Source organism: Salmo trutta, chromosome 15 (genome assembly GCF_901001165.1).
Source record: "Salmo trutta chromosome 15, fSalTru1.1, whole genome shotgun sequence".
Lineage (NCBI taxonomy): Eukaryota > Metazoa > Chordata > Actinopteri > Salmoniformes > Salmonidae > Salmo > Salmo trutta.
This window is the reverse complement of record NC_042971.1, coordinates 22,153,577-22,178,527: the sequence shown is the minus strand read 5'-3', so window position 1 is coordinate 22,178,527 and position 24,951 is coordinate 22,153,577. Positions and strand designations below refer to the sequence as shown.

Genomic DNA, 24,951 nt, shown 5'->3' with positions numbered 1-24,951 from the left:
AACACTGTAAAATAAGTAATAATATATTGTGTGCAGTGAAATGTGTCTAAGCATTCATTAAAACATTTAATTTAAAATAGCTCGAAAAATCAAGTGGTTGTCTCTCCCCGTGCGCTGCGACCGAGGAAATTAGATTATTTTGGAGTCCAAGCCTCGCTCGCACTGACGCATTCGAAATAGCGTACCAAGTTTACTTTTGGACAAACAGGAAAAATACAACAGGAAAAATACAACAGGCTAACGCAGGTAAGGATCTTTACTATGCTATGCGAGAGTTACGGTATCATACCTAAAAGGGCATGAACGTTTATAAATAAATAAAAATTACATTGAGAAATATGCTCAGTTCAAAAGTATGACAAAGTGTCTTAGTTATACAGGCCTATGCCAATAACTCATATACACACTTGCCATTTGGTTTCTTAATGTTATAGGCTAATGGAAAAGCAGTGATACAATTCATATATAGGTCTACACTACAGTATATTGCATGACAATTCAACTTCCATCAATTCTTAATTATCAAATATTAACATTCTGGAGCATTCACTCATAAGGACGATAGCCTATAGTCATTATATATATATATATATATATAGTACCAGTCAAAAGTTTGGACACAGTACTCATTCCAGGGTTTTTCTTTATTTTACAATTTTCTACATGACATCAAAACTATGAAATAACACGTATGGAATCATGTAGTAACCAAAAAAAGTGTTAAACAAATATATTTTATATTTGAGATTCTTCAAAGTAGCCAGCCACCCTTTGCCTTGATGACAGCATTGCACACTCTTGTCATTCTCTCAACCAGCTTCATGAGGTAGTCACCTGGAATGCATTTCAATTAACAGGTGTGCCTTGTTAATTTGTGTAATTTCTTTTCTTCTTAATGTGTTTGAGCCAATCAGTTGTCTTATGACAAGGTAGGGTTGGTATACAGAAGATAGCCCTATTTGGTAAAATACCAAGTTCATATTATGGCAAGAACAGCTCAAATAAGCAAAGAGAAACGACACTCCATCGTTACTTTAAGACATGCTGTTCAGTCAATCTGGAAAATTTCAAGAACTTTGAAAGTTTCTTCAAATGCAGTCGCAAAAACCATCAAGCGCTATGATGGTAATGGCTCTCATGAGGACCGCCACAGGAAAGGATGACCCAGAGTTACCTTTGCTGCAGAAGATAAGTTCATTAGTTACCAGCCTCAGAAATTGCATCCCAAGTAAATGCTTCACAGAGTTCAAGTAACAGACACATCTCAACATCAACTGTTCAGAGGAGACTAGTAGTGGTTTCTTTGCAGCAATTTGACCATGAAGGCTGGATTCACGCAAAGGACACCAATAAGAAGACTTGCTTGGGCCAAGAAACACAGCCATTGGACATTAGACCGGTGGAAATATGTCCTTTGGTCTGATGAGTCCAAATTTGAGATTTTTGGTTGTAACCGATGTGTCTTTGTGAGACGCAGAGTATGTGAACGGATAATATCGGCATGTGTGGTTCCCACCGTGAAGCATGGAGGAGGAGGTGTGATGTTGTGGGGGTGCTTTGCTGGTGACAATGTCGGTGATTTATTTAGAATTCAAGGCACACTTAACCAGCATGGCTACCACACCATTCTGCAGCGATACACCATCCCATCTGGTTTGCACGTAGTGGGACTATCATTTGACCAAGAAGGAGAGTGATGTAGTGCTGCATCAGATGACCTGGCCGCCACAATCACCAGACCTCAACCCAATTGAGATGGTTTGGGATGAGTTGGACCGCAGAGTGCAGGAAAAGCAGCCAACAAGTGCTCAGCATATGTGGGAACTCCTTCAAGACTTTTGGAAAATGCCAGGTGAAGCTGGTTGAAAGAATGCCAAGAGTGTGCAAAGCTGTTAGCAAGGCAAAGGGTGGTTACTTACTGAAGAATCTAAAATCTATTTTGATTTGTTTAACACTTTTTTGGTTACTACATGATTCCATGTGTTATTTCATATTTTTTTTCTACAATGTAGAAAATAGTAAAAATTAAGAAAAACCCTTGAATGAGTAGGTGTGTCCAAAGTTTTGACTGGTACTGTATATATAATACAGTATACGAGGAAATTATCTTATTAAACCCTAGGTCTAGCCTACTGCTCACATAGTGGGCTAACTGGCAACAGTGGGTTAACAATTATGCAACAGGCGCACAGAACTGCAGGAGACTGAAATCAACACAAGACAAAGTTTTGAATGCTTCAAGGACGGCAAGATATCAGTTTCTACACAATAACATAGGCGTTATTATCATTTCACCATGGAATATTATTTTGTTTATATATACATATATGTCTCTCTCAGGCAAGGGCAGGTCCGAACTCAGAACACCCCACAGTCTGCTTAATAATGAGTTCCCCAAACTACTTTTTTCCTCAAGTTAATTAAAATGTTATTTGTTAACATTTTGTATTAGTTCTTATATCTCACGAAGTTGATGGATTTTGCAGTCTAGCTGTCATGGGTGTTGTCTAAACTCTAAATATTGCAACATTCTGGTCAAATCAAAATAAAATTGTATTTGTCACGTTAGCCGAATACAACAGGTACAACCTTACAGTGAAATGCTTAATTACAAGCCCTTAACCAACAATGCCGTTTTAAGAAAAATACCTACAAAAATAAGAATATTATATAATCTGGTGGTGATGATGAGGCGCTGAAGTGCCTTATCAAATATCAAAACGGTCTGCATCATTCCACTGTCGCCCGAAAGGAGTCCCTTCAGCACCACATCATAGTTTGGTTGCAAGCTCATGGGCTTGATCAAGAGATTGACGTGACACACCAGCCTCTTGGCCAATCTCAGAAGAGGAGGCGGTCCTTTGGGGCTGTCGTAAAAAACAGTGGGTTAGATTTATCCATTGAGGTGCTGTAGCCTGCTGATGTATTTGGCCACGAGAGTTATGGTACGTCTTTTAAGCGCTCGATTTAACCGTAACTTCAAATGAATGCCGAGGAGAGTTTAACCTATGCAGGTAGATGAACTACCATATTCTATTTAATGTTTAGTCTGTGGCGCGCGTGACGATGCCTCGCTAGATTTACTCGTGAGTGTATGGTGTTATATGATTGTAATGTTGTATCATTGTAGTCAAGTTACATTTGTAGTATAAAATGTTGTAGTGGCTGAAAGCCTTAGTAGATTGTGTTCGGTACTTGTTACTTTATTTGGCCACGTGTTTTAATAGGAAGGTGTGACCGTAACTCGGTTTCCATCCAATTTGGAAACCGAGTTATATTTTAAAGTCTGTATTAAACAATATGCACATTTTCCCACCAGATATGTTTCCATCAAACTACCTTTTTGCTGATAAAAGGCTGCGCGTGATGCTGTAGTACACACATAAATAGCTTTCGCAGGTCTCGGCACATGCGCTCTAGCCAACAGCTCGCAGGTACAGTGCGGGTAGTCTATTTACATTAAGATTATTATGGATAAGGACGATATTATTTGTATTTGTCAAACGGCATCGATCATCATGTCACCAGAATAAGACCCTCGAAATGTATTGCAAAGGAGTATGAAGCTCATCACCTTTCACATTCATCACCCTGTGAAGTTAATCATTTCATCTGTAGCCTAACAAACTGCAAGCTTTCCCGTGTCGTAGTGGGAGGACCACACAACATATCGCGTGACTCTAAATGTACTTCGATATGATGGTTATAATATCTGTATCCCTTTCCGCTAAAATCTAAGTAGTAAGTCAACGTGCCTAAGGTGCTCGGTTCTTCTCTTGAATTATTTACTTATAAAGGCGTTTCCACCGCCATTTCTAGAATATTACATTTTACAGACACAAACAGATCCCACCACGTCGAACAAACAAATTGTATGTTGGCAATGTATACCATTTTTACCAGCATTTCATGTTTCCTGCATACCGGCATTTCATGCCTGATCGTGATTTTTTTTTTCATGCATCAGGTAAATCATTCGCATGAAATGGTTGGATGGAAACGTGGTCAACACATTGTGACAGGATGTTGATGAATGTTTCAGATTTGGACAGCTCGATGAGTAAAAATCCTATGTTTGCTGTTTTTAGTTCAATTAAATGTTTATCATCTACAAAGGAGCAATTGCACACCATGCACAATTAGTATTTGTGTTGTTGCCATCCACAAATCGAAATGTTTTCCATTAATAAAAACATTCAAATCAGATTTCAATATCTGATTTGGGCTATTGAAACAAACGAGGCCCACTCACTTTATCACACCACCAGGGCTACTGTATGAAATGTCTTCCTTGATTAAAAACCTTTCTTATTAAACGCCTGGGAATAGTTGAGAGCTGTAGGTTATAAAAACGTAGGCCTAATCTCCTTTTCAAAAACGACTAATCTGGCATGAAAAAGATTGACATGTAAAAAGATAATTAGCAGTGTTACCTTCCTTGGAGTGCAGAGTGCCTAGTTGAGCACAATATAATGAGGCCTAAATTCCAGGGGAGATTACTGCACACTGCTTGTCTGGGTCTTTGATGCAGACATTGTTAATACAACTGTTCAGTTCCCTCTATCTCTGTTTCATCTCTCTCTCATTCCCTAATCTGTCCCCCCCCTTCTGTTTTGGTGGGGTTCTCAGGGATACCTCAGAAGGAAATGGATGGTTCTGAGCCTGCAGAGAGCTCTGACTGTGGACATGGAAGGAGCTGTTGGACAGCCTGTGCCAGGCTGCGCAGCTATAAGCTGAAGGGCGTCTTCACATGGTGAGCACAACAAGACAAACAATGCACAGACGCAACAGGCCATGCACAGACGCAACAGGCCATGCACTGACACAAAATGGGCATATTATTCTACAGTACATACATTTAAGTGATTTATTGATTGATGTTAACATGACCTCGGCAGGCGTCTGCTGAAGACCATCGCCATGGGCCAGGCCCTGTCCATGCTGATTTGCGGTACGGCGGTCAGCTGCCAGTACCTAGCGGAAGCGGGTGTGGAGACGCCCATGCTCCAGAGCTTCCTCAACTACGTCCTGCTGCTGCTCACCTACACTGCCTCGCTCAGCTTCAGAAAAGGTCAGAAACCGCCGCCCTGAATTCTACACATGCTAAACTGAGTACATTGACTTACATTCGTTTTTGGTCGGAAAATGCTAATATTAGTGAGAATCATCACCTTCGTCATTATTTGCAGGGGCCAGTTAGAATATTTTACAAATGCATCCTTCCTACAGTTGATTCCTTGAGGATATCATATTTTTATACATACTTTGAAAGGTGAAAGCAAGGTTACGCCACCTTATTACTTTCACCAATTCAACCAATTAAGATCAGTGATTACTTCAAGGAAGAGAGGATGGAACGAAGGATGGAGGTATTCAAACAGGCCCTGGTCTTCCTGACCATACACTAGCAGTAGAGTTTGAAGCCACATAGTTCCGAATCTAATTGGTGATATTTGGGAATCCTACCTACTGGGATAAAAAAAATTTGTGATTATTAAATGGGTTGTGTTTATTAGAGCATGCAAGGGAAACGAAAATGAGTCTTCATGTTTTAGACTGTTTTCATCCGTTTGGTGCCTAGTGAACACAACCGTGGCCTACACAGATAGACTAACAACAGTCCTGCTAACTCATAAAATATGACATTTTTTGTCTCACTCTGGATTCTCGCTTTCCTGTTTTAACAGGTGATGGGAATATATTACAGATTTTAAAAACAAAATGGTGGCGGTATTTACTTATGGGACTGACGGACGTGGAGGCAAACTACACAGTGGTGAAGGCATACCAGTTTACAACGTTGACCAGCATACAGGTAAGAAATTACTAATACCGTTGCATAGTGTGTTTTTTGGGTGAAGAATGACTCACTAATTGATGTATCTAGGACCTAGGTGATACATTGTGTCACCTGACCGGTTTTTCCAGGTGAATATGAATATTCAAGTGCCTTTAGGGCTTGGAGGTATACCATATTTTACAATGTACCCCAGTGGAGGCTGGTGGGGGGGAGCTATAGGAGGAAAGGCTCATTGTAATGGCTGGAATGGAATTAATGGAACGGTATCAAACATATGGAAACCACACGTTTGACTCCGTTCCATTAATTCCATTCCAGCCATTACAATAAGCCCGTCTTCCTATAGCTCCTCCCACCAGCCTCCACTGATGTACCGGTATTGATGCACAGACCGGTTTGTGTTTTTACTTTATCTTCTATAACGGTATTTTAATGTTTTCTGTTAAATGTGATATGCCGTGTATAACCTCCATTTTTATAGTTTACACGCTACTTGAGTCATTCCTCTCCGCTCTCTCTCTCTCTCCATGCCGCTTTTCACACAGACCCCTGTCACTTATGGAGTGCATTTGTTGTTGCTTGACCACGAGACACTTACATTCAGTCAACAATATTGTTTCCACTTAGCTTCTTAATATAAACCCTCAAGCGTTCTATAATTACTCTTAGTTTGTTTCTTACGTCTGCAAACAGCTGGCAAGTTTGTATTTTCTTAGTAAGTTTTAGCTAAATCGTTTTAGCCACTAATGCTAATTGCTAGTTAGTTGTCTAGCTAACTAGCTAATAAATGTACTGAGTCAGAGCATAAGTAGCTAGCTAATACAACCTGATACCACTGATGGTGTAAGCCTAAATCAGCATGTTTGTGCAACAGTAACTTCTAAATCAGTGGAATAGGCTTAGCATGACTATATTGGCTATATGAAGAAACATTTTAATGTAGCCAAAGATTATAGGGTCCCCTAGGAAACACTGACCAACACTTTGGTTCCAACCCTGTCACAATAACTCCTCCCTGGCATTTTCATTTGTTGACATGTCAAACAACACTGTATTCAATGTGTTATTTATTCTAACTATAGAATTAGAACAAACATTCTATTTCCAAGATTCCAACAGTTCACCCAATTGTTTTGATCTAAATCACAAGGCAAATCGCAAATGCAACATTTGGTTAAAAATAAGGGCAAGATTTTGTTGCCCATATTGTGCAGCCCTAGTGTGGAAATTATCAAAAATGAGTGCAGGAAATTTAGAAATGTTATGAGGAAATTATTTTGGGTTGAATTGAACAGTATAAAACAATCAGAATGGAGAAAGACCCATTGAAATCACTTAGAATGTATGTGTTGCCACCCTAGGGTCATGCATTACCGTAATTTCCGGACTATAAGCCGCAACTTTTTTCCCACGCTTTGAACCTCGCGCCTTAAACAATGACGCGGCTAATATATGGATTTTTCCCGCTTTCAAATTTTGTTTTCCAAAAAACACGTTCTGTGACGTGCTCAGTTTTTTGGCGGCATGAAGCTTTCATTAGACCAATGAAATTGCCGAACGGGTTAAGGACAAACAACTTTTTTGTTTACTGTTTAGATTAAATCGAGCGCTCTCAAACTTCCCATCATTCTGATTACGGTAGTCATTTTGTCACCTTCATCATGGCAAAGACACGGAGAAATGCATATGATGCAGCTTTCAAGTTGAAGGCGATTGATCTGGCTGTTGGAAAAGGAAATAGAGCTGCTGCACGGGAGCTTGGTCTCAATGAGTCGATGATGAAACGTTGGAAACAGCAGCGTGAGGAATTGACTCAGTGCAAAAAGACAACTAAAGCTTACTGCTAATTTTTTATTTTTTGTTACAAGCCGTGTTTCGTTAAAGCCTGTGTAAAGTTCATTTGTTTCAATGTACCGGTAGGCACCTGCGGCTTATAGACATGTGCAGCTTATTTATGTTCAAAATAATATATATATTTTTTAATTCAGTGGGTGCGGCTTATATTCAGGTGCGCTCAATAGTCCGGAAGTTACGGTACTCATAAAGCAAATGTAGAACTTTTATTATTCAAAATAATAAAATACTGTTAAAAATGTTTAAAAAATACAGTGATATCATATTTTGGCCATATCACCCAGTCCTAAGTGTCTTTCAGTTGCCTTGTATGCAATTGGCATTTTACACCTGAAACTATACTGTATGTGGTTCTGGTTGCAGCTGCTGGACTGCTTTGTGATCCCGGTGCTGATGGTGCTCTCCTGGTTCTTCCTGAAGACGCGCTATCGCCTGGTGCACTTTGTGGCTGTGGCCGTTTGTCTGCTGGGGGTGGGTGCCATGGTTGGGGCCGACCTACTGGCTGGGAGAGACCAGGGATCCAGTAAGAACACTACTCGTGATATTTAAGCAATAAGGCCTGAGGAGGTGTGCAATATGAACAATATACATCTACTATGACTAAGGGCTGTTCTTAAACACGATGCAACGCTATTATAAACTGGTTACCAACATAATTAGAACAGTAAACACCTAATTTAGCTTCATTTAAAAAAATGTTTTATATATACACTTTTTGTTGTTGTAGTTTTGCTTCATACCTGTGTTTTATATTTAAGCAATAAGGGCCGAGGGTGTGTGGTATATGGCCAATATACCACGGCTAAGAGTTGTTCTTATGCACGACGCAATGCCTTAGCCGTGGTATATTGGCCATATATCACAAACCCCAAAGGTGCCTTATTGCCATTATAAACTGTTTACCAATGTAATTAGAGCAGTAAAAATATGTGTTTTGTAATACCTGTGGTATACAGTCTGATATACCTGTGGTATACAGTCTGATATACCACGGCTGTCAGCCAATCAGCATTCAGTGCTCGAACCGCCCAGTTTATAATGTCTGTTATAAACTGGATGGTTCAAGCCCTGAATGCTAATTGGCTGACAGCCGTGATTTATCAGACGGTATACGACGGGTATGACAAAACACACATTTTTACTGTTCTAATTACATTGGTAAACAGTTTATAATAGCAATAAGGCACCTCGGGGGTTTGTGATATATGGCCACGGCTAAGGGCTGTATCCAGGCACTCCGCGTTGTGTCGTGCAGAGAACAGCCCTTAGCTGTGGTATATTGGCCATAAACCACACCCCCTCTGGCTTTTATTGCTTCAATATACCACGGCTTTCAGCCAATCAATCTCCAGGACCCAAACTACCCGATTTATAAGTAAGGGATAAACACTGATGTTCTGTACATTACCTTGGAAATAATGGACGACAAGGCGAAGCCGAGATCATTTTTACAAGGTAATGTACTGAACTGAGGCGTTTATCCTGCTTATACCACAGTTGCCAAATAAAACAATACTAAAGTACACATTTACTGGTAGAAATAAAAAATACTCATCTTTTGGTTGCTAGAGACGTGACCCAGTCATTCGTTTGATTAGTTCAGCCTCGTCATGCTGCGTCGTCCATTATTTCCAAGTTATGCCATGGCATTGTTGAATACTAGTTTCTGATTGGCTTGAAGGGCATTCTAGAGCAAGTATGTCAGCAAGGTAGAATTTAATGCCTATAATTCATTCTTACATGTTCCATGTTTGATCTGCTTTTGAAAGCAAAAGTCGAATTGAAAACATTGTCATTGTTGAATTCGATTTTCATGCTAGGACTGATGGTTCGCTAGCTAGCAAGTCTTTGTTTGGTTTCCAAGCCAATTACTGTAGCTATCTAGTAAACTTGCTAGCTACTTCAAAGGATGTTGGACACATTTCTACCTGCAAATTAACACATTTCTGGCATCAAAAGTGTTTAATTATAGCCACGGTATAAAAGGGATTATAAAATCTGGAAAATAATGCAACTCCGTGGAAGGTTAGTTCCACTAGCGTGTCGTAGAACACACCTTCCACGTCCGTTCATTATTTTCCATAGAACGCATAGACCCTCATTGATTATCCCTTGTGTAATTTACAGAACGTTGCCATTTATCGGTCGTCATTAGTTACCACACCCACAAAGTCATAAACCCAGCTTATTTCTACTATTTCTCTTCTTAAAATCTGATTTTAAACCTAACCTTAACCACACTGCTAATCTTATGCCGAACTCTAACCTTACATTAAGACAGCCAATTTTGACATTGTGACCGTGGTAACTAGGGACAACTGCGTTTATCAATTATATGTTATTATTGTCAGGGTCTACACAGGAATATATAATATACATACATACATACATACATACATACATACATACATACCCTGAGGGGGGAGTGTCTCCTGGGTGTGGGGATCAACCTACTGGCTGGGAGACCCGTGATCCAGTGAAAACACTACCTATTGTAATTTGTTATATCACTTTGGGCCTGTTTTCCAGACAGGTTAATCTCCAATAAATATGCTTTATAGTCTAGGACCAGGCTTTTGTCCACTTCTTTTGATGTAGAAGACATACCTTTTTATACTTAGTCAGACATATCCATAGAGGAATAACAGCTTTAAATGTACCTCAGTGCCTTTTCTTGGGACATAAACAGTTCCATACATTCGGATCCGGAGAGGCCTTAGGGTTCACAGCACGGGCAAAGATAAACAGGCATTATTAAACTCTCATCACAAACCCTTAGAGCTGATTCCTCATATTATTAGCTCTGCAAATGACCTTAACTAACATGTCAAAGACTTTGCCTAAAATAACATTAGTCTTTTCTCTCTCTCCTCTCCCACCTTATATTTTATCTCATACTCTCCCTCCTCTCTACTCCCTTCATCCCTCTCTCTTTCCCTCCTTCCCTCTCTCCATCTAGCCAGTGATGTGTTGCTGGGGGACGGTCTGGTGCTGGTGAGTGCTGCACTGTATGCAGTGTCGAATGTTTGTCAGGAGTACACGGTGAAGAACCTGAGCCGCGGGGAGTTCCTGGGTATGATGGGCCTGTTCGGCACCCTGATCAGCGGCATACAGCTGTAAGACACCCTCTCTCGAGTGTTGAACCGGTTCAAAGACAGTCTTTCCTGCCTTTCTCCCCTCAGTATTAAAGGGAAAGTTCACTTTTACAAATGTAAGCTTACTTAGCTTTCCTTTCGTTTTAGGCCAAGATTCAGTCTGAACGCAGTTTGTCGACAATGCAGCTTTTAAAGGCAATGTTACTGTGTTCACTGAGAACGCATTCACGGTAAATGCTGCAGATGTCGGCTCAATTGGAAATGACCTCTGCCTCATTGTCGACAGCCCGCGTTCAGATTGAATCCTGGCACTAGCTTATCTTCAAAAAGCAAACTATCCCTTTAACTTTTTGTTTGGTGCACTACATCAGTCAGTACATATTGTATTTATTATGGTACTTCCCCCCACATCATCCAGACATCACATTTTCATCACTTGACCAGTTATTTTAGGCAAAATCTACCCATCAGAATGGTCTTGAAGGTGCTTTGTAAGTCTGTCGACCGACACAGTTCCTATTTGCAATCTTACCTTCTGTTGTCCTGTGTTGCAGAGCCATATTGGAAACCAGTGCAGTAGCAGCTATTAAATGGAACTGGAAAATTAGTAAGAATTAATTTTCTCCCCATATTTGATAACTCCTTAACTCAATTGTCAGTCATATACAGTCAGGTCCATAATTATTGGCAAGTCTGATAAAGATGAGCAAAAAATACTATAAAATAAATAATACGAATACTGATCTATATTGTATTATCCCAAAAATTTGGAAATGATATTTTATACAATTGCTCAGAGGAATACATAATACAACAAAGTAATACAACACGTCTCAAGAAGATGGGGGTAAAAGTTATTGGCACCCCTGTTTTCAATACTCTACCACCCTCCTCTTGTAAAAAATGACAGACTTTTTCTAAATTGTTTATGAGATTGGAGAGCACATTGGAAAGGATCTTAGACTATTCTTCCATACAGAATCTTTCCAGATCCTTGATATCATTAATCTGTTCTTATAAACTGCCCTCTTCAATTCAAACCACAGGTTTTCAATGGGGTTCAAGTCCAGAGACTGATATGGCCATTGCAAAATGTTGATATTGTAACCATTCCTTTATGGATTTTGATTAGTGTTTAGGGTTATTGTGTTGCTGGAAGATTCACTTACAGCCAAGTGTCAGCATCCTGGCAGGGGCAACCAGGTTTTTGGCAAACATTTCCTGGTACTTGGTAAAGTTCATGATGCCGTTGACCTTAACAAGCGCCTCAGGACCAGTGGAAGCAAAATAGCCCATAACATATCAAATCAAAGTTTATTTGTCACGTGCGCCTAATACAACAGGTGTAATGGTTACTTACACACTCTAAACAATAGTGCAAAAAGGTATTAGGTGAACAATAGGTAAGTAAAGAAATAAAACAGTGAAAAATAACAGTAGCGAGGCTATATACAGTAACGAGGCTATAAAAGTAGCGAGGCTACATACAGACACCGGTTAGTCAGGCTGATTGAGTTAGTATGTACATGTAGATATGGTTAAAGTGACTGCATATATGATGAACAGAGAGTAGCAGTAGCGTAAAATAGGGGTTGGGGGGTGGTGAGTGTATGGCTATAAAATGTAACGTACTTTTCTGCATATGCTTCTGTTTTTTTACACAAAAACCACCGCTGGTGTGCTTGGCCAAAGAACTCTATTTGAATTTAATCTGATCATAGCACCGCCTGGAGTTTGACGAACAGCATTGGCACTTGGATTGGAACCGGTGCTATGGTCAGACGACACAAATATAGAGCTTTTTGGCCACGCACACACGTGATGGGTTTGGCGGTAAAAAACAGAAGCATATCCGGACTTGAACCCCATTGAAAACAATTTTTTTTGAGCATGCAATATAGCTCAGTATTTGTATTATTTATTTTTGCTTGTCTTTATTGAGGGTGCCAATAATTTTGGACATGACGGTATGTCAATTATGCCCATTTCATTTGGATAATAATCTCATTTACTCTAGTTACAGGTAACTACTAAAATAATGGAAACCCTAGAATAAATAAGGGATACAAAGTACTGTATATTGAAAGCAGGTGCTTCCACACAGGTGTAGTTCCTGAGTTCATTAAGCAATTAACATCTCATCGTAATTAGGGTCATGTGTACAAATGCTGGGCAGGCCATTCTTTTGGTTACCTTGGCTATGCCCCCATCCACAGGGCACGAGTGGTCACTGAATGGTTTGATTAGCATGAAAACGATGTAAACCATGGTTATCTGTCACCAGATCTCAACCCAATTGAACACTTATGGGAGATTCTGGAGCGGGGCCTGATACTGCTTTTTCCACCACCATCAGCAAAACACCAAATGATTGAGTTTCTCGTGGAAGAATGGTGTTGCATCCCTCCAATATAGTTGCAGACACTTGTAGAATCTATGCCAAGGTGAATTGAAGCTGTTCTGGCTTGTGGTGGCCCAATGCCCTATTAAGACACTTTATCTTGATGTTTCCTTTATTTTTGACAGTTACCTGTATATGCTCTGTATAAAGCTATTTTGCTCTGTGCAATAGTTTTACAGAAAGTGCTTTGTTTGTCCAGTAGAATTCCCTTCTGAGATTCTGGGCCTTATTCAGTAGGGCACATATTGCAGAACATTTTGAAACGGAAAACAAAAATGTGAATTTCTTATTGAAGAAGTCCAGGAAGTACAATCTCCATTTCAATCTGTTGCAAATGTTTTTTCCTCTTTGTTGCTTTACTGGACACAACCCTGGTGCATGTTCAGTAGGACACAACGTTGTAAAATGCTTTGAAAAGGAAAACTCAAAATAAGCGTTTAATGATTGGACAAGACAAGTCCAGACAGTCCCTCCCCACTTCTTTGTTTCAGACCATTTCCTTCCATTTAGTGCCTAACCCTGGTGTTTCCCTCCACAGTCGTACTGTTTGCGGCCTACGCCTTCTGCATGTATGCCCTGTACAGTTTCATGCCCCTGGTGGTCAAGATGACCAGTGCCACTGCAGTGAATCTCTCCCTGCTCACCGCTGACCTCTTCAGCCTCTTCTGTGGCATCTTCCTCTTCTACTTTGTTGTGAGTTAAATATACTATTTTTCTATGGGTTTGCTCTTGAGCCAGAGGGGGTGCCCAAAATTGACAAAATTGTTATCCAGAAATTACTTTATTGGACAGAAAGGGGCCCACGCCCATGAGCAAAAGCATATATTGTAAGCCTAAGGTGGATTCTGTTGTTTAATGAGAAGGCTTCTGTGGTTTGATTAGATTCAAAAAATGTATTAACATTGTCATGTGTATATGAAACATACAGCCAATGTTTGAGGTAAATACTGACTTCCATGTTTAACTAGCACCTTCTCACAAATGTTACTTCTCACAAATGTGTTACAAATGAGTTATACAAAGCAACTATAGCCGCTGATCTGTGAAATGGATCAATCAAAACGTCTACCTCTGCCCCACCCGCCACAGTTCTCAGGCCTGTACATTGTGTCGTTTGTGGTGATCACCGTGGGCTTCGTCATGTTCAACGCTGTGCCCACCTACACGCCCGTTCCCGAGTCGTCGGACTCCGCCGGCGAGGAGGACGACGGAGTTTGACGTCCCTGCTGCCTTTGTTGAGGGAGAAAAAGACCACCCAAAAGACCCCCAGAAAGGAGAGACCTGTTCCAAGAGGGAGCAGAAGGGGGCCAAGGAAGAGGGGACAGAGACGAGCAACAGGCGTGCAGTGACATACGTTACAGAAGAACACAGCACGAAGATGTAGCCAACTAGACTATGTTTAAGTTATTCTTTCAACAACTACATAGATGGTAGTGTTTTCTGTAGTTGGATAGGTGTATAGTACCCTGCCAAGTACCCTGGTGCGCCACACTGCATGGTACAAAGCGAGCTACACGCTACTATGTACCCAACAATATGGCTCATTAGTTTGCTTTATTAGGCAACTATGCAACCTCAAATATTTTTCTGCTATTGATAATCTATATATTTTAGATTTATATTTTTATCAAAGGCCTACATTGTGTTCTGCTTCCTTTTTAAACTAATCAGTGTATGGTGTGTTGATTACTATATTTCTTCGACAGTTCCTCCAAACAGTATTTATTTGTGCGATTCCAGGTTTCTATAGTAGCCTACTAATACACAGTTGTCACTGTATTTTTTATGTTCTTTTGTTGCAGCAGGACTTCTGAAAACGAATAGGTAAACGAAACATTTGCGGTGTTTATGTCTGCCAAAAATATGCCTTTGCCGAATTGTTTTTGTATATTGATGATAAAGTTTTATATTCTCTTGTTTCTGGTTACATCTGTCATGGCTCTTCTATGTGGCTGTTGTGTTATAATTATTGTGCTAGATCCCTCAGTGACTATCTTGATGCTCTTAAGTTTTTGTCAACCAAAAATAATATTTCCAGTTTATGGAGACAGCCTAGAGAACAAACCAGAATTAATACTAGGCTATAATTGGAGAGAACCTGCATCATAGACAAGTTACAAGGTCTCTTGAAACTACAGATCGATATCCTAGTTGCCCAATCAAATCTACACTGCACTTGATGTTGGATGTAAATGGAAATAACATCTCGACGCCTATACACCACATGACCAGATAATATTGATAGATAATTTAGAACCTTGAGGTGCGTGCGCCAACATCCAAGAGGTAAATATAGCCTTATAAATGGCCCCTATTATCTTATTATATTGTCACTCATGCCTCATTTATACGTGGTGCTAACATGCATCCTTTGTTCTGATCCTATCCACATTCTGATTGTGGCCACATTATAGCCGTTGCATCTACACATGGTAATGTTTCTTATCCGTCCACATTGTTAACAGATTAGCTGGTGCTTCCCTGTATTCAAATTCATTTACAGATATTCTTGTAAAATAATATGGATTTATTGTCTAAAAATGTGTGCACAATTAGAATGTGGACAAGATAAGGACAAAGGCTGCATGTTAGCAGTGGTGTAAAGTACTTAAGTAAAAATGCTTTAAAGTACTACTTAAGTAGTTTTTTGGGCTATCTGTACTTTACTATTTATATTTTTGCCTACTTTTACTTCACTACATTCCTAAAGAAAATGATGTACTTTTTACTCCATACATTTTCCCTGACACCCAAAAGCACTTGTTACATTTTGACAGGAAAATGGTCCAATTCACACACTTATCAAAAGAACATCCCTGGTCATCTCTACTGCCTCCGATCTGGTGGACTCACTAAACACAAATGCTTCGTTTGTAAATTATGTCTGAGTGTTGGAGTGTGCCCCTGGTGATCCATCAATAAAAATAAATTTGTGCCGTCTGGTTTGCTTAACATAAGGCACTTTAAATTATTTACATTTTAGAAATTCCATTTACTTTTGTATATTTAAAACCAAATACTTTTTTACTTTTATTAAAGTGATATTTTACTGGGTGACTTTCACTTTAACTTGAGTCATTTTATATCAAGCTTTTATTTTGAGTACTTTTAGCCTATAAAATGTTAAATATAGGCATAGGTCATGGAGAGAAATCATACTGGTAAAATGTGTTTTATATTGGATATTAGGTTTTAGCAATAAGCGAATGAACCAAGCATGCCATAACTATAAACGGTATATTCTGAATCGGGTGGATGGAGAACAATCCACACCTTTTTGTTGTTGTTGAAAATACACTGCTCAAAAAAATAAAGGGAACACTAAAATAACACATCCTAGATCTGAATGAATGAAATAATCTTATTAAATACTTTTTTCTTTACATAGTTGAATGTGCTGACAACAGAATCACACAAAAATAATCAATGGAAATCCAATTTATCAACCCATGGAGGTCTGGATTTGGAGTCACTCAAAATTAAAGTGGAAAACCACACTACAGGCTGATCCAACTTTGATGTAATGTCCTTAAAACAATTCAAAATGAGGCTCAGTAGTGTGTGTGGCCTCCCTACAACGCCTGGGCATGCTCCTGATGAGGTGGCGGATGGTCTCCTGAGGGATCTCCTCCCAGACCTGGACTAAAGCACCTGCCAACTCCTAGACAGTCTGTGGTGCAACGTGGTGTTGGTGGATGGAGTGAGACATGATGTCCCAGATGTGCTCAATTGGATTCAGGTCTGGGGAACGGGCGGGCCAGTCCATAGCATCAATGCCTTCCTCTTGCAGGAACTGCTGACACACTCCAGCCACATGAGGTCTAGCATTGTCTTGCATTAGGAGGAACCCAGGGCCAACCGCACCAGCATATGGTCTCACAAGGGGTCTGAGGATCTCATCTCGGTACCTAATGGCAGTCAGGCTACCTCTGGCGAGCACATGGAGGGCTGTGCGGCCCCCCAAAGAAATGCCACCCCACACCATGACTGACCCACCGCCAAACCGGTCATGCTGGAGGATGTTGTAGGCAGCAGAACGTTCTCCACGGCGTCTCCAGACTCTGTCACGTCTGTCACATGTGCTCAGTGTGAACCTGCTTTCATCTGTGAAGAGCACAAGGCGCCAGTGGCGAATTTGCCAATCTTGGTGTTCTCTGGCAAATGCCAAACGTCCTGCACGGTGTTGGGCTGTAAGCACAACCCCCACCTGTGGACGTCGGGCCCTCATACCACCCTCATGGAGTCTATTTCTGACCATTTGAGCAGACACATGCACATTTGTGGCCTGCTGGAGGTCATTTTGCAGGGCTCTGGCAGTGCTCCTCCTGCTCCTCCTTGCACAAAGGCGGAGGTAGCGGACCTGCTGCTGGGTTGTTGCCCTCCTACGGCCTCCTCCACGTCTCCTGATGTACTGGCCTGTCTCCTGGTAGCGCCTCCATGCTCTGGACACTACGCTGACAGACACAGCAAACCTTCTTGCCACAGCTCGCATTGATGTGCCATCCTGGATGAGCTGCACTACCTGAGACACTTGTGTGGGTTGTAGACTCCGTCTCATGCTACCACTAGAGTGAAAGCACCGCCAGCATTCAAAAGTGACCAAAACATCAGCCAGGAAGCATAGGAACTGAGAAGTGGTCTGTGGTCACCACCTGCAGAACCACTCCTTTATTGGGCATGTCTTGCTAATTGCCTATAATTTCCACCTGTTGTCTATTCCATTTGCACAACAGCATGTGAAATTTATTGTCAATCAGTGTTGCTTCCCAAGTGGACAGTTTGATTTCACAGAAGTGTGATTGATTTGGAGTTACATTGTGTTGTTTAAGTGTTCCCTTTATTTTTTTGAGCAGTGTATGATTTGGGATTTCAATCTTCAATAGCTCTTACAAAAAGCGTGCCATGACTATGCAAATTATATATTCTGAATCGGGAGGGTGGAGAAAATACACAGCTTTTGTATATTTGAATTATTTTACTTTTTTTTGCTTTAAATTTTCAATAGCTCTTACACAATAACCAATTGCTTTAGGGATTGTCTCTTTAAGGCTTAAAGATGTTCTCCAGCTATTTTTTTTTACTTTTACTGTTAAAAAGCAGTATCCCAAGTATACATACAGTAGAGTACACACAATAAAGGGTTAAACAATATAGATGTTTTTAGCAAGTGTTTTTAGACACAACTGCAAAGTTCAAGGATCAGGGCATTCAAGGACTTGGTCTGATGGGAAGTTGTGATGTCATCAGTTCCCCTCCTTGCTTGAGGAACAATAGAGGTGCAATAGAGAACAAAAGAGGAAAGCTTGTGCTATATAATGACTTACCTGGACCACCTATTGAGATGTGCCTTTTGTTAAGTAAATCAGTTGTTAAATTAGGTGAAAGTGAGACATGAGTGCTACATTAAAGTGTTAAATTGCAGGTTGTTGGGGTGGGAGGAGGAGGAGGGTGATTAATGGACGGACCCATTCACTCTGGCTGCAACACCACGTGTGATTAAGTCGACCTGCAAATCAGCATTTAGAACTAGAGCATGAGGAAAAGTGTGTGTGTGCGTGTGATTGAGTACCTCTCCTCCTGCTCTGAGAGAAAACAATAAGAATATGGCTTAAAAAAGATCTCCCTATTGATAACTACAATGTTGTTGATCCATCCTCAGTTTTCCCCTATTACAGCCATTAAACCCTGCAACTGTTTTAAAGTCACAATTGGCCTCAGTGAAATCCCTGAGCGGTTTACTTCTCCCGCAACCGAGTTAGTAAGGAGACCTGTATTTTTGTAATGACTGGGTTTATTTCTACACCATCCAAAGTGTAATTAATAACTTCACCATGCTCAAAGGGGCCCCAGGTGGTAAAAGTAGGCAACAACACATCTGCCACGCTGATCCTTAACACTGGGGCCCCTCAGGGGTGTGTACTTAGTCCCCTCCTGTATTCCCTGTTCACCCACGACTGCGTGGCCAAACACGACCAACACCATCATTAAGTTTGCTGACGACAACAGTGGATGGCCTGATCACCGACAACGATGAGATGGCCTATAGGGAGGAGGTCAGAGAACTGGCAGTGTGGTGCCAGGACAACAACCTCTCCTTCAATGTGAGCAAGACAAAGGAGCTGATCGCGGACTACAGGAAAAGGCGGGCCGAACAGGCCCCCATTAACATCGACGGGGCTGTAGTGGAGTGTGTCGAGAGTTTCAAGTTCCTTGGTGTCCACATCGCCAACGAACTATCATGGTCCAGACATACCAAGACAGTCGTGAAGAGGGCACAACAAAACCTTTTCCCCCTCAGGAGACTGAAAAGATTTGGCATGGGTCCCCAGATCCTCAAAAGGTTCTACAGCTGCACCATCGAGAGCATCCTGACCGGTTGCATCACCGCCTGGTATGGCTACTGCTCGGCATCTGACCATAAGGTGCTACAGAGGGTAGTGTGAATGGCCCAGTACATCACTGGGGCAAGCTTCCTGCCATCCAGGACCTATATAATAGGCGGTGTCAGAGGTAAACCCATAAAATTGTCAGAGACTCCAGTCACCCAAGTTATAGACTGTTTTCTCTGCTACCGCAAGCGATACCGGAGCGCCAAGTCTAGGACCAAAAGGCTCCTCAACAGCTTCTACCCCCAAGCCATAAGACTGCTGAACAATTCATAAAAATCACCACCGGACAATTTACATTGACCCCCCCCTTGTACACTGCTGCTACTCACTGTTTATTATCTATGCATAGTCATTTCGTCCCCACCTACATGTACAGATTACCTCAACTAGCCTGTACCCCTGCACACTGACTCGGTACCGGTGTCCCCTATATATGGCCCCGTTATTGGTATTCTTATTGTATTACTTTTTATTTTAGCCTACTTGGTAAAAGTTTTCTTCTTCTTGAACTGCACTGTTGGTTAGGGGCTTGTAAGTAAGCATTTCACGGTAAAGTCTGCACTTGTGTTTGGCGCATGTGGCAAATAAAGTTTGATTTGATTTGATTTTCAATGTCTGCTTTTTTTTTTACCCATCTACCAATAGGTGCCCTTCTTTGCGAGGCATTATACAACAGATGAGTCTAATCCTGAATGCTGATTGGTTAAAACCGCATTCCAGCCGGTGTCTATTCCACAAATTGCCACCGGCTAAATCTATGACGTTAAAATGCCTATTTACTCTGTTCCATGTGACTGAGCAATCCATTGTCTCATGAGCCCAGCCAAGCAATTTGTAAACTTGATCTACACTATAAAAAGCATCTATACATTATCTCACATTTCTTTTAGATTAACATTTAGTTTTCAACAGCAGAGATTTGTATCATCCTTGCTGTCTGGATGCAACCCAGTCATTTGTTCTAAATGTTCCATTGCCATACTGGCTGGCAACGTTCTTATCCCTTGCTTGCTTGCTAGCTAGCCAACTACGGCTAACTTACAATCACGTCAAAAAGTGCAGCCAGAATAACAGCAATGTATCTGCATTTGCATTTGTTTAAGCTGTTTTCTAGTGACATTTATTTGGATACATCCATAACAAGCTAATGTGGCGCGATTTCGCCTGGCATAGAAAATGTGCTCACTCGTCATCACACTTGTTCAGAGGAGCTAGCCAGAAACACAGCTACAGTCACACAAGAACTTCAAACTGAAGCTGGAAAGACTGCAAATTAGCTGTGTTAAATTTGACCTTTTTTCAGTTTACATTTTGTTTGTATTTATCCATAAAAATTATGCCAGCTGAATCATGATTTTGACTGGCTAAGAAATGCTGCCTGTCTGTCTGTCTGTCTGTCTGTCTCCTCCCGACATGTTCATTACTATGGGACAGCAGGAGATGAATTTGAATATTGAAACAATTGTGCAAATGTCGGAGAGACAGACAGCTACAGAACAAAAAGACTGAACGACTCAGTCACGTCTCTAGCAACCCTAGATTTGTGTCGGGACTATATCTTGTGGAAGGATGAAATAGTATGAATAAATTTATCAAAATAAAAATTTGAATGAAAATATGTCAAGCATTATTTGAACCCATTGTAAAAAAAGTAATAATGCCCTTGAAGCCGGTGTTTTCAGTATATATTGACACAATATATCCTCCAAACACCGGCTTCAAGGGCATTATCACTTAATTGGAAAACCCCCCTGGTCTTTGTTGTTAAATCTGCGTTTGTAATTCACTGCTTCACTGATTGACCTTACAAATAATTATATGTACAGAGATGACATCGTTGTTATTTAAAAATCATGTTAAACACTATTATTGCACACAGAGTGAGTACATGTAACTTACGTGACTTGTTAAGCAAATTCTTACTCCTGAACTTATTTAGGCTTGCCGTTACAAAAGGGGTTGAATACTTATTGACATTTCAGCTTTTCATTTTTAATTAATGCGGAAAAATGTCTAAAAACATTATTTCACTTTGACATTATAGGGTATTGTTTGTAGGCCAGTGACAAAATCTCAATTTAATCCATTTTAAATTCAGGTTGTAACACAACAAAATGTGGAAAAAGTCAAGGGGTGTGAATACTTTCTGAAGGCACTGAATGTATTGGCTCCCTCAGTCTATGATATTACAGTTTAATTTCAAAATGATGTGAAGTGTCAAAGAATTGCTGGTTATAAAGGAAAGATAAAATGAAGTCATCACTTACAGTGTTAACACAATCATTACTTCTGTTAAAAACCCTTCTGACAAGTAGTGGATGAGGATTACATCAGCCATGATTCAACAGTGACTGTTTTGCAGGAGGGGACTAGTGTGTCAAGGGGTTGAAGTGTGTTCTTGTAAATACTCTTTTATCTGTCATATCTATTGTGTGAGCCTGGGAGTCTATTAAAATATTTTCACACCAGGCCACGCTAACCACAAAAAAAAAGTCACACTTTCGCAGTATTAAAAATAACCAAAAATATTTATGTCATGTAAGCAAACACTCATGCTCACAAAGTTGTGTTGTTTTGTGCAGCCTAAATCTACAACAAAAAAAGCAGTGGATTCTTTCTATACCCCCTGATTCAGAATATTCGGTATAATTTTCATAATCATGGCACGCCTTGTGTAAGAGCTATTGAAGATTTAAAGCCCCCCCCCACCCCCCCCAAAAAATATATCAAAATATATATTTTTATCCATCCCCTTTGTCACACCCTGACCTTAGAGAGACGTGGGGTGGGCAATCTAGTTTTTGTATTTCTTTGTGTTTGGCCGAGTATGGTTCCTAATCAGAGGAAGCTGTCTATCGTTGTCTCTGATTGGGAATCATACTTAGGCAGCCCTTTTTCCCACCTTCAGTTATGGGATCTTGTTTTTGTACAGCTCAGTGAAAGCCTGCAGAACGTGACGTTCGGTTTCCTTTGTTTGTTATTTTGTTTAGTTTTCTGAGTATAAATTAAAAGTAAACATGAGCACTTACCACGCTGCACCTTGGTCTCCTCCTTACGACGATAGCCACAGAAGATCCCACCACAAAAAGACCAAGCAGCGTGGTCCGGAGCAATGGACCTGGGAAGACATCCTGGACGGCAAGGGATCCTGGACGTGGGAGGAGATCCAGGCCGGATGGGATCGCCTCCCATGGGAACAGGTGGAGGCAGCGAGAGCAGAGCGGCAACGAGATGAGGAACTAGCACGGCAATGACAGAAGCACGAGAGACAGCCCCCCCAAAAATTTGGCACACGGGTTAATTGGCAGAGTCAGGGTGGAGACCTGAGCCAACTCCCCGTGTTTACCGTGGGGATCAGGTGAACAGTCAGGCACCGTGTTATGCTGTGATGCGCACTATATCCAGTGCGCATTCATAGCCCGGTGCGCGCTGTGCCTGCGCCCCGCATTTGCTGTGCTAGAGTGGGCGTTCAGCCAGGACGGATTGTGCCGGCTCAGCGCTCCTGGTCTCCAGTGCGCCTCCTCGGTCCAGGATATCCTGTGCCAGCTCTATGCACTGTGTCGCCAGTACGCCTTCACAGCCCAGTTCGTCCTGTGCCAGCGCCCCGCACTTGCCGGGCTAAACTGAACATCCAGCCAGGACGGGTTGTGCCAGCCATACGCTCCCGATCTCCAGTGCGCCTCCATGGCCCAGTATATCCTGTGCTTGCTCTGCGCACTCGGCCTCCAGTGCGTCTCCCCAGTCCGGTGAGACCTGTTCCGGCTCCACGTAAGAAGCCTTCAGTGATGATCCATGGTCCGAAGCCTCCAGTGATGATCCATGGCACGAAGCCTCCAGTGATGATCCATGGCACGAAGCCTCCAGTGATGATCCATGGCCCGGAGCCTGTAGTGGTGATCCATGGCACGAAGCCCCCAGTGATAATCCATGGCCCGGAGCCTCCAGTGATAATCCATGGCAAGAAGCCTGTAGGGATGATCCATGGCCCGGAGCCTGTAGGGATGATCCATGGCATGAAGCCTCCAGTGATAATCCATGGCACAAAGCCTCCAGTGATGATCCATGGCGCGGAACCTGCAGTGATGATCCATGGCACGGAGCCTGCAGCGACGGCCTACAGTCCGGAACCTCCTGAGACGGTATGCAGTCCGGAACCTCCTGAGACGGCATGCAGTCCGGAACCTCCTGAGACGGCCTGCAGTCCGGAACCTCCTGAGACGGCCTGCAGTCCGGAACCTCCTGAGACGGCCTGCAGTTCGGAACCTCCTGAGACGGCCTGCAGTCCGGAGTCTCCAGCGGCGGTCTGCAGTCCGGAGTCTCCAGCGGCGGTCTGCAGTCCGGAGTCCGGAGTCTCCAGCGGCGGTCTGCAGTCCGGAGTCTCCAGCGGGGGTTTCCAGTTCAGAGCCTACGGCGATGATTCACGGTCCGGTTCCTCCTCCGACGATCCATGGTCCGGTTAAACAAAAGCGGAGGGATCAGCGGGCGGAGCGGGGGCTACGCCACGAACCGGAGCCGCCACCAAGGATAGATGCCCACCCGGACCCTCCCCTATAGGTTCAAGTTTGCGGCCGGGAGTCCGCACCTTTGGGGGGGGGGGTACTGTCACGCCCTGACCTTAGAGAGACGTTTTATTTCCTCTAGTTTGGTTAGGTCAGGGTGTGATGTGGGGTGGGCAATCTAGTTTTTGTATTTCTCTGTGTTTAGCCGAGTATGGTTCCTAATCAGAGGCTATCGTTGTCTCCGATTGGGAATCATACTTAGGCAGCATACAGCGTATAGATACTTTTGTACCTGTTTCCTCCAGCACCTCCACAAGGTCCTTTGCTGTTGTTCTGCGATCGATTTGCACTTTTCTCTCTAAAGTACGTTCATCTCTAGGGGGACAGAACGTATCTCCTCCCTGAGCGGTATGGCGGCTGCATGGTCCCATTGTGTATACACTTGCGTACTATTGTTTGTACAGATGAATGTGGTGCCTTCAGGCATTTGGAAATTGCTCCCAAGGATGAACCAGACTTGTGAAGGTCTACAATGTTTTTTCTGAGGTCTTGGCTGATTTCTTTAGATTTCCCATGATGTCAAGCAAAGAGGCACTGAGTTTGACTGTAGGCCTTGAAATACATCCACAGGTACACCTCCAATTGACTCAAATGATGTCAATTAGCCTATCAGAAGCTTCTAAAGCTATGACATTATTTTCTGGAATTTTCCAAGCTGTTTAAAGGCACAGTCAACTTAGTGTATGTAAACTTCTGACCCACTGGAATTGTGATACAGTGAGTTATAAGTGAAATAATCTGTCTGTAAACAATTGTTGGAAAAATTACTTGGGTCATGTGTAGCGGGTTTCTTATGCACCACAGGAGAACCCAGAATTGAAGAGCGACACCACGGCTGTCTTTAAGGCTTTTA

General features: G+C 41.9%; 1 protein-coding gene and 1 long non-coding RNA gene across 7 annotated transcripts; one reads left to right on the top strand and one right to left on the bottom strand.

Moving 5' to 3' along the window:
• The first annotated feature begins 81 nt into the window (after positions 1–81).
• LOC115148625 (solute carrier family 35 member F2) lies at positions 82–15,077 on the top strand. Of its 6 annotated transcripts, none has more exons than XM_029690691.1 (9): positions 82–246; positions 4,630–4,753; positions 4,899–5,071; positions 5,688–5,815; positions 8,018–8,177; positions 10,614–10,770; positions 11,304–11,356; positions 13,689–13,843; positions 14,240–15,077. In XM_029690691.1, exons 2-9 carry the CDS (start codon positions 4,647–4,649, stop codon positions 14,366–14,368), a joined length of 1,062 nt encoding a protein of 353 aa, XP_029546551.1. In that variant the 5' UTR covers positions 82–246; positions 4,630–4,646; the 3' UTR covers positions 14,369–15,077. The 6 variants fall into 6 exon arrangements, with proteins under 6 accessions (XP_029546551.1, XP_029546549.1, XP_029546552.1 ...); XM_029690689.1 differs by lacking the exon at positions 82–246 and adding an exon at positions 2,879–3,014; XM_029690692.1 differs by lacking the exon at positions 82–246 and adding an exon at positions 2,880–2,945.
• LOC115148627 (uncharacterized) lies at positions 9,909–24,951 on the bottom strand. The gene is made up of 3 exons (XR_003866708.1): positions 24,867–24,951; positions 11,282–11,345; positions 9,909–10,369 (listed from the first exon to the last, which is right to left on the bottom strand). It is a non-coding gene; the product is annotated as an uncharacterized LOC115148627 (long non-coding RNA).

What these genes read in the sequence shown, in the direction of transcription:
- LOC115148625 (XM_029690688.1), top strand. Translation starts at nt 3,934, where the DNA reads ATGCCTGATCGTGATTTTTTTTTTCATGCATCAG. An exon ending in TTTTTTTTTTCATGCATCAG is followed by an intron (nt 3,968 to 4,629) that starts GTAAATCATTCG and finishes TGGGGTTCTCAG; the next exon opens with GGATACCTCAGAAGGAAATG. An exon ending in CTGAAGGGCGTCTTCACATG is followed by an intron (nt 4,754 to 4,898) that starts GTGAGCACAACA and finishes TGACCTCGGCAG; the next exon opens with GCGTCTGCTGAAGACCATCG.